At 38.4% G+C, this 9984-nt stretch overlaps 1 protein-coding gene across 1 annotated transcript; it reads right to left on the bottom strand.

Annotated features, from left to right (window-relative positions):
- Window positions 1–6410: 6410 nt before the first annotated feature.
- Window positions 6411–9984, bottom strand: SLC46A2 (solute carrier family 46 member 2). Its single transcript, XM_053456428.1, has 4 exons — window positions 8760–9984; window positions 7966–8049; window positions 7184–7340; window positions 6411–6580 (listed from the first exon to the last, which is right to left on the bottom strand). Exons 1-4 carry the CDS (start codon window positions 9820–9822, stop codon window positions 6493–6495), a joined length of 1392 nt encoding a protein of 463 aa, XP_053312403.1. The 5' UTR covers window positions 9823–9984; the 3' UTR covers window positions 6411–6492.

The following is a 9984-nucleotide window of genomic DNA, read 5'->3' as shown; positions in this document are numbered from 1 at the left end:
CTTCTTGGCTTTCTTTCCCATGACTTTGTTGACTAACGGCTCTGATCCAAAACCCCACCCTGCACAGTCATACGAATGTGTGACCAGATTCAAGTGTGTCTTAGTACGACAAACAAGTCTACCACGTGTACCTGGAGATGATTTGTGGCATACAGAACACTAAAATGAATAGACTCAAAGGTTAAGAGAATGTGTTATACAGTACAATAATAAAAAAAAAATACTCACCACAGTGCAGTTTTCCACTTTTCCAGCGTATTTACAGAAATTTTTTGTTTCCTCCCCCTTTTTGTAAGTAAATATCAGGGGTGGACATTTTCTTGTGTTCTTCTTACTGGGGATCCTTTGTAAACATTGTGTGTGCAGTCCAGTTGCTTGGCCTTATCTCAATAAAAGGTCATTATGTTCGCATGAACAGTGTTTGTAAACGTGGCATGATATAATTCTTTTATATATTATATATATTTTTTTTTTCTTTCTTTCCGGAGTTTGAAGTTGCAAAAATGCTAATGGAGCCAGGTTTGAGAGGGAAACATACGTTTACACCGGGGCCTTATCTAAAGTGTATTAAAGGGAACAAAATTTGTTATTGTTTTCAAAAGTCCATTTGGAAAAAAAAATGTACGACTTTTTAAGTAAAGAAATAAAAGAATTTGAATGTGCTGTGCTTCTGTACTAGTTTATTAAAAGTACCGATAGCTGATACTTTGAGAAGTGGTAACGATCGGATTCATCTTCTGCTATAAACCATATTGGAAAAATCTTTGATCGGTGGGGCTGCCAAGCCAGTTGGCAGCAGTGTTTTTTTGAATAGAAACAACACTGTATAATCCTTGCTTCGTACCATCGCAATGTCAGTAAAAAAAAAAACAATCACTGTAACCTGGCAGATGACCTGCTTCAAAAAGTTGGAAGAGTTGCACGAACCAGACATAACATCCACCTCGCCAAACAAAATTAAAAAGATATATATGCATAAATTTACGGATTTGTTTACATATTAAAAGGGAGTTGGGGCTTCTCTGGACTACAACGTTTGAGACCTCTAGTGCTCCTGAATAAGACATACAAACCTACACAACTGCATTCATAATTAATGTATGGAAACATAACATAGCAGGGATAGATCGACACATTAACACACAAACCCAGCTTTGCATGTATAGATCAATTGAAATTCACGTGTGAACTCAGTGCTGAAGGCATAGAATCAGACAAACACCCCCCCTCTCAAACTCAGCACGGATGGTATAGATCAAAAACACATGGAAACAGCACTGCAGAACTCCGCAGTAAAGACAAAACCCCCTACGTTACAGGCATAGATCACAAGCTGTACACCCAAAACCAGCCCTGGCGTCCACACTACCCACATAGAAACTGACCAGGACCCAGATAACATAAGACTTGCGATCTTTGTCCCCAAACAGCCCAGCATGAGTCAACTTTGTCCCCAAACAGTCCATCCTATGCCATCTTTGTCCCATAAACACCCTGCCTGTGTCATCTTGTTCCCCAAGGCTCAAGCACCCTTCTTGTGCCATCTTCGCCTTTCCACAACTCAATTATACATCTATGATGCACACAAACACTTTTACTTATTCTGGCGCTCAGCATGACATGCCGGCACCGCAACCATGCAGGAAGCCTTGCGGAGTAGACTGAGGGGCGCGGAGTGGTTGCTGAAAACTCTGTGTCAAAAAAAAAGAGAGGGCACTTCAGTTCTGGGGGAAATGCATTTTCCCGGACTTCGGCTGCCTGGGACTTAAAGACTGTCCCAGGCAATCCGGGACGTGTGTTCCCCCTACATGTAGCTCACAGTATACTCTTTGTATTTACTTTGTTAATTTTGAGTTCTCAGAGAAATATATATTTTGGTTTATAAAGTTACACGCAAGCATGATGTAACATTTGTAATTTTTACCGGAGTGGTGTAAAGCAGCCAGCCACAGGACCCGGGAGCAGTGGAAACATGTTCATTGGAGTCATGCTTTACTATCTGATGGATGAATCTAGGCTTGGCAGATGCCAGAAGAATGCTGCATACTGGAATGTACACTGCCTACTGTAACATTTAGTGAGGAGAGATAATAGTCTGGGGCTAGGGCCCTTAGTTCCAGTGAAGGACAATCTTAATGCTACAGAGTACAAAGACATCTCAGACAATTTTATTTTTCCAACTTTGTGGCACCAGGCCTTTTCCTGTTTCAGCATGACTGTGCCCCAGTGGACAAAGCAATATGGGTTAACAAGTTTGGTGTGGCGGAACTCCCTGACCTTAATCCCATTAAACACCTTTGGGATGAATTGTAACGAAGATTGCGAGCCAGGCCTTCTCATGCAACATCACTGCCTGCCTTCACTTTTGGTTGAATGGGCAGAAATGACCACAAACACATACCAAAATTTTGTGGGAGCCTTACCAGAAGAGTGGATGCTGTTATAGTCACAAAAGGGTGGGGGCTACTCCATATTAATGCCCATGGTTTGGGACTGGGACGTCCAACAAGCTCATATAAGTGTGATGATCAGGTGTACACCTACTTTTGGCCATATAGTGTAATTGAAGACATTATGGGGTTATGTGGTCTTGAAATATGGTCTGATAGCAACCTGGGGAATGTTCCCACTGATTGGACCATTCAAAAAAGTGAAAACATTTAGAAACCTTTGTAAAAATTGGATTATGAGAATGTAGATGTGATGTAGACTGAATGAAAATGTTAAATAGAAATAAAAATGTTCCATAGAGTGTGTGTAAAAAAACACTTATTGAGGGCAGGGTGGCAATTGCTTCCCCCTGGGCCAGTCCAAAATTCATCAAACAAGGCCAGTACAAGGCGAGTACACAACTGGGTAATGTAACATAATGCAAAGTGACCCTGTGGCAATAGTGTGGCTACTCGTAGCATTCGTGAGGCAATGAAAAAGGGCTCCAAGCAAGGTAAGGTGTGCTTCTAGGTCACTAGACTTCTAAAATGGCCTCAGGCAGCAGCACAGCACCAAAGGTAAAACATTGCTAAATGAGTGCAAAGGTTACCCACTGATATCACTATGCATTATTGGAGGCAAGATTAACATTTCTTTCAGGGGATCCTCCATGGGAACTAGGCTTGCCCTTTATAATGTACATGGACGTAAAACTGCAAATAACTCTAAATAAACCCCATATACTTTGCCTCTGCTCTGGAGCCCCCATCCAGTACATAGAAAGTAGGTCTAACTAGTCTAAATAAATAAATATATATACGGTATGTTTGAATCCATCTATTTTTCATCTTTCTTTAGTGTTTGTTTGCTGTCACTGTAATTATTAAGCACTGTTTCTTATGATACCATTTCCTTTCTTACCCCCATGACTTATTGCTTATTTTGCCTAAATATAAAATACATTTATGAAACATATGTAATATGTAATGTAGGGATCTTGTGATAAGTTGAACTCCTCCCCAGTGTAAGTGGTAGAGGCTAATACATACAAGAATTTAAACATGCATTGTACTGGTATATGGGTATACTGAATCTACGGAAAGACCAAGGGCTGATTAAGGTTTACAGCAGAAAAAGGCAGATTAGATATGCTATATGGCTCTTATCTTCAGGCATACTATATCTTACTTTACTTACTTAAGTGATTTGAAATTCCAGTATGTTTTTTTCTCCCACAATACAGTGTGAAAAGAACATTATTGCACATATTAAGCACAAAGTCCCATTTCTTTTTTTTATAATTTTATTAGAAATAAAGTGTTTTTTTTATCATTGTTTAAAAATGGATACATACATTTAAAGTTCCCAAAACAAAACATAAAAGGAAGAAGAACTGAAACTTTAATTAATAAAATAGAGAACAGAGACATTGATGATGAAATGCGATAGAGAAGTGGTATCTGAGTTTTTCCACTTGTGAGCCATGTAAATTGTATCTTAATGAGGATCAGCGTCCTAGGGTGCACCAACAACTGTGCAAAAGTGCCATCTGCTCCATTGCCACTTTATGGGACAGAAAGGACGAGTTTTATAATGAAGGTTGATTGTGCTTCCCTCTCATCATTAGCTTTACGAATAATCTTAGTTTAAACTCAAAAGAAACAAAAATTAATCTAAGCACAGGCCAGACAAATGCAATAAAGTATAAAATTGTATAAAACTGTAGCCTCCCTGACACAATACCTGTCTTGTCATACCCCTTGAATATATGTATTATATTAAGCACTGCGTAAACTGTTGGCGCTATATAAATAAAAGATAATAATAATAATCATACTGGTTATCATTCTGTTTAACAAAAACTGAGCAGGTAGCTCTTCCAAACAGGACCACCAGGTGGCAACATATGTTAGTGAAAAACATATTGGTAAAGTGGTAAAGTTGTTACAGGGTAGAAATATATATTAATATGTTGGATGCAGGTCTGTCTCCTTGTCTTACAGTCTAAGAGCTCATTCTGCATGTTTGCCACGTGTTAATTCACTGATAATTTTCAAGATCAACCTAGCGGATCCTGGTTTTCTAAGCTTCCTCGGTGTGGAAAAGCCAGGCCATTTTTAAAAAAATTCTGCTAAAGTTTAATTTAGGTGACAATCATTTTAAGTATGGTGCACAACTTACACTTTACCTGGTCAAATCTCTATATCGTTTTCTTATATAGGGCAGGTTAAGCTGATCATAGACACCTAGTTTAGGGTAAACTGCATCCAATCACATATGATGTACTGGTAAAAACCGAAGAAAAGAGAAAAAAAAAACCAAAACCTTAACCTCTGACACTCCAGCTTTATACTATGGCCTGTTGTTCTCATATTTCTACCCTGACACTGCTGTAAAGCCCTGCTGCCTAAATAGCGCAGGGCGGCATGTAGTTGTGGGGATAGGAGATTGGGTTCAAGTAAAGGTCGCCTATTAGGTCTATGAAGGGTTCAAAAGTTCAAGTCAGAATTTAAAAATAAATAAAAAATGACTAGAATATACAACTTGGAAATTTCTGGGGTGCGCTCGCACCACTAAGTGGTTTGCCGCCTTTGCCTCGAAACACCTCGCGCAGCGCAAAAGGCACAAAAGTGCGCTATAAATAGAAGGGGTGGAAGGGGCAGCGTCTCATGCCACAAGGCGAACTGCAGGCTGAGGTACTAACCTGTTAAAGGCTGGTAATTTTAGCTGCGCAGGAGAGCTGCCGGCGAAGATGGATTTTAATAATTTTTTTTGTCGTGCACTTTTATTGGGTTAAACTTATCCCATATAGGGACGAACTGGTTCGGTGGTGGTTTGCTTTCCGGCTTTTAGGGCGGTCGGCTTTGTGTATATATATATTGTTTATATTGTATGAAGGTGAGACTCTGGGTTTGGGCCCAGAGTTTTGTTGAAAGAAAATGTTATGGTTTAAACATGAGTTGTTGTTAAAGCTAAATAAAAGTCCACGGCCTGGTTATTCCAAATTAATGTGTTTGTCTTTATTTCAAAATATTTGGTTTAAAGGTTACATTATACTGGTCACAATATCCCTTACAACTACATGTACTTTGATAAATCTTTTTAAGTGTTTACATGTTTCTATCACATATTCTCTTTTCTGTCCTCCAAACTATACAATCTTTCCAGATATGTTTTATCCTGCACTATTTTGGTGGCCCTCCTCTCAACTCTCTCCTCAATAGCCTTCTGGAGATGGGGTCTCCAGAACGGTACTCTCGATGAGATCTAATATACTAAGGAAGGGGTTATATTTTGCAGAGATTCCCAGTAGTAACCTGGAGTCTCCGGTGAAATCCGTGAAATACATGTAAAATGCTGCCCTTCTGGGTATGAGTGTAACCAACTGTTTTATAACCTAGAAGTTAAAAAGTCTTGGTAAAATCCTGTCAATTAGCCATACTTTCAACGCTTCAAAAGGTTAAATACTGAACCACTCATAGCATAGAAATAGAATAAAAAAACATAGATCTGCACACAATATAAAGCAGCCACATTTATAAAATAAAATGTGAAGACAAACACAGATTTACTCATAAACTCATCCATATGTTACATATTTCCCCGTTTTGACCAATGTCTCTGCATATCAATTAATGTTGGCAGGCAAAAAGGGGTCACATGAGGTGCAAAAGCAGCTGCCCCCACTGGACTTAGGCCTAGTCAACAATACAAGAAGCCATGTCTATAAATAAATATAATGTCAGTGCTTCCCTCACTAGCATAATCTAGTTTTTAAAAACAACACAAGAAGATTTTTTCTATTTCTATGGCAACTATCAAAGGCAGCTTTTGACAAATAAATGCTAATGACAAGAATGATCAATGAGGTTAAATTTGGCCTGCAACAATAGGAATTCTGTATATAATGCTAGGTTTAGTTACAAAAGGTTACATTTAGCACCGATAGGAGAACATCTTGCAGAAACAAATAATTTTTTTTTTTAACTATTGTTTTACACAATAGGATAAAACTACGCGCATAAACATCTTCAGATTATCTTTGGCAACCTCTTCTTGCAGTTACTTTGTGAGAGTCCCATATGTTGTTTCTTCATTCATGGATGCTCTGCTGGGTTGCCCACCCAAGCTTTGCTTGCAAACTGCAATACTGAGAAAAAGAGATAAAATATGATTTCAAATGTAATTGTGTTAAGGTTTCAAATCAGCAATAATAACATTAGATTTGGGAGCGTTATACACTTGGTGATAAAAAGTCTTTAGACAGTGATAGTGGACACTGATACCTTTCATTGGGCCTACATAAGCTTTCAGGACCTCAGCTTCCGAACGAAGTGGGGTGTCTTAAATACACATAACATGAATAACAGTGGTGTAGAGGATTAACAAAAATGATAATCTATAGGAAGTGTGGACCCTTAACTTGTTGAATCCTCCATGACGTTCCATGCCATCAAGAAAACATGAGGCAGAAAACCTATCATGATGATGGCATGGGTTTGATATGGAGTGACCATAGTGTCAGGGATTGCCAGGTTTCACCCATGTATTTTATATTGGGGCATTTCATGCAATATATGAAATATACCATGTTGCGACTGAACAATCCATGAATTTTAAAAGAGTGGTTTAAGAAACGACACTAATGACCTTTTAGTAAAGTAAAGTAAAGTTGTTTTTTACCTAATAATTATTAGGAAACATGACAAAATGCTCTGATATTTAAGTTTGTTATTTAGCGCTCTACACATACCTCATGGGAATTATGCTGAGGAAGCCCAGGATACTGAAAACAATGAAGCAGAATCCGCTGTACCAGTCTAAGGTGGCTTGATACAGTTTATTGAATCCGGCTGATGTGGTCACAACCACAATTCCTATCCCTAACTGAAGTACAACAAACACTTTACCTAAAAAAAAGGCAGTAACGGATAATATGTGAACACAGTAAAATGCACAAAAAAGAAGTTTGTATTCCTTGTAATGTTATTAACTAGCATAATAAATGCTTTCAAATACACCATGAAGTTGTTTTACGAAGCAAAAGATCTGCGTTAACATAAAAGAGTGAAATATAACAGACTTGGTTTTGTATGCACAGGTGACCAACTTGTGAAATGCGAAGGGACAATGTAGTCATTATTCTAAACACAGAGGGAGGAATTCACTAACCTGATAATTACCAAGGGAGGAGAACCTCACTATGCATAATGCATTCTAGCTTAGACCTTTTCACAGGAAAAGCTCACTTGGGATGTCTTGCAAACTCACAGTTGAGTGAATGCCCACTCAAGCCTTTTAGCCATTTTAACTTGATCCAATCCCTTTCCCAAAATATCCACATTGCCAGCTCTTCTCCCCTTTCTATATCACCCTCCAGCGTTTGCTCCTAAAGGTCTCCTCATCCAACCTATTTAGCTAATTCCGGATTCTTGACCAGCTTAGGAGCCCTCCTCTGTTTTACTCTTTCATGGTTGCTTAGCAGGGATCAATAAAGTAGTTTAGGAAGAATTAATAATATTACTTAAATCTCACCATATGAAGATCCCTGAACGTGTTTAGATATTATAGACCTGATGATTGGTGTAGGAATCAGAGAAAACATCATCACTGCCCGAGCTGGAAGACAATTTTGGAATTGTATGGTATATAGCTTTAAAACACAACTTATGTGAATCTTAGTAAGGCTGGTATCTATACATGACTTAACATATACAAAAAATATACAGAAACGGTAAATATGCATTGTGTCTTCACAGATTCTAAAAACTTGGTTAAATTATAATGTGCACAGAACTAGCAGTTTTTCTAAAGTGCCCTCCTTGGGGTTCTCTATTTTAACACTTTAAGGGAATTGTGGTTATAGGCATGGCTGAGGGCCAGAATTTTATTAAGACTTTTTAGGTTACTTTGGGGCATATAAACAGCTTTTTGTAGGACATTAACAAGAAGAATAATGTTGAACCTATCTTTCTCCAGAGAGCAACAGAACATGGTATAATAAGTTAGCCTTTAGTTCCTTTGTTGCCAAAGCATTTGAGAACTAAATGCAGTCTCTTGGATGATTTTGTACACTGCAAGAATCTTACAATCTTGTTTTGAATTGAATGTTGCTATACACTGTTTATATAATGATAAGGTATATAATGATAATACAATACAACAGTGTTCATATTAAATCTTGATAAGAATGTCCTTTTGCACTTATTTGCAGAGCGCAAACATAGGGCAGACATTACAGATCTTGGTTAAAGAAAGAATTGACCTGTGTCAGCAGAGAGTAAAGACTATTTAAAGGTAGAATGCAGTTTATTTAACTTGCTACTTACCAATGTAATATAGATAAGTCCAGCGTGCAAAGGCCATTATCAACATCCCAGCACCGAATGATAGCATACCAATAATGATTAAGCCAAAATCACCCAAGCACTTGGACAAAATAAAAACTCCCACGAAGCTAGTGATATAGGTAACATAGGCAGCAGCGTTACCGTAACCAACTTCAACTGGACCCCAGCTTAAGGGCTTTTTTAGCACAAACACATTAATCACATCTTCTGCTCCAACTGAAGCGACATTGAATAGAATTGCACCGGTAAACATGGTGATGAGGATGAATTTTGATGGAGACACATTTGTTTGCCCTTCAGGTGCATAGTTTTCAGTAGGCTTTCCATCCAACAATTTGCTTTGCTCTGTGTGCTCAGGGCCCATAGAACCGTTTTCATTGATAGGTTTGTTTTTATATTCTTCAGCGTGCAATTCTACCGAATTGTGGGTTTTCAAAATAAAAATGCTATACAAGACACAGAAAACATAGCAGGAAAGGCTACAGCAGACAAGAATGACACCCTGATAATTTGCAATGTTTAACTTAACAAATATGTGACCAGATACCAAGCTGCCAACGAAGCCAGCCAGACCATACACCATTTCAACAATGATGAGTCTAAGAGATCTTCTGCTTTCAGTGGATCCTTGTGAGGTCCAGGCCATAACACCAGCCCAGTATGTTGTAAACCATCCAGTTAACCCATTTAAAGCAGCAGAACCAAACATCACCTCTATAGGCCATTCCCAAAGAATGACAAATAAAAGAAAGGATCTTGATACTAGGTACCCTACCAATGGTACACATATAGAGATCTTCCTATTAAATCTATCACTAATCCTTCCCAGGATATAAGCAGACAGCAAGGGGGTTAAGCCCATAGTCAGACTATAAGTGATATAGAAATTTGAGATGGCTTTCTGTAATGCATTTTCACTAGAACCGTTGGTGGTTTGGTTATAATAGTCCTTCACAAACAGGAGCAATCCTGTATCATAGAATGAACTGGCAATTTGCGCTCCAGCAACAACTGGCTCAATACAGTTCCTTATCATAACCATGATTATAGTAACTGGTCAGATTTTGATCAAGAGGTCCATTCATAAGGTATTAGGCTTACGCAGATCATGATCTACAGATGCTGAGGGTAAACAGGACAGGTCTAAATAACATAGTGTTGTTATGTCCAAATAATGTTCTGAAATGTGGACTTCGAGTCTCTG

Source organism: Spea bombifrons, chromosome 1 (genome assembly GCF_027358695.1).
Source record: "Spea bombifrons isolate aSpeBom1 chromosome 1, aSpeBom1.2.pri, whole genome shotgun sequence".
Taxonomy (NCBI): domain Eukaryota; kingdom Metazoa; phylum Chordata; class Amphibia; order Anura; family Pelobatidae; genus Spea; species Spea bombifrons.
The sequence above is the reverse complement of the archived record's forward strand: the minus strand, read 5'-3'. Positions and strand labels throughout refer to the sequence as shown.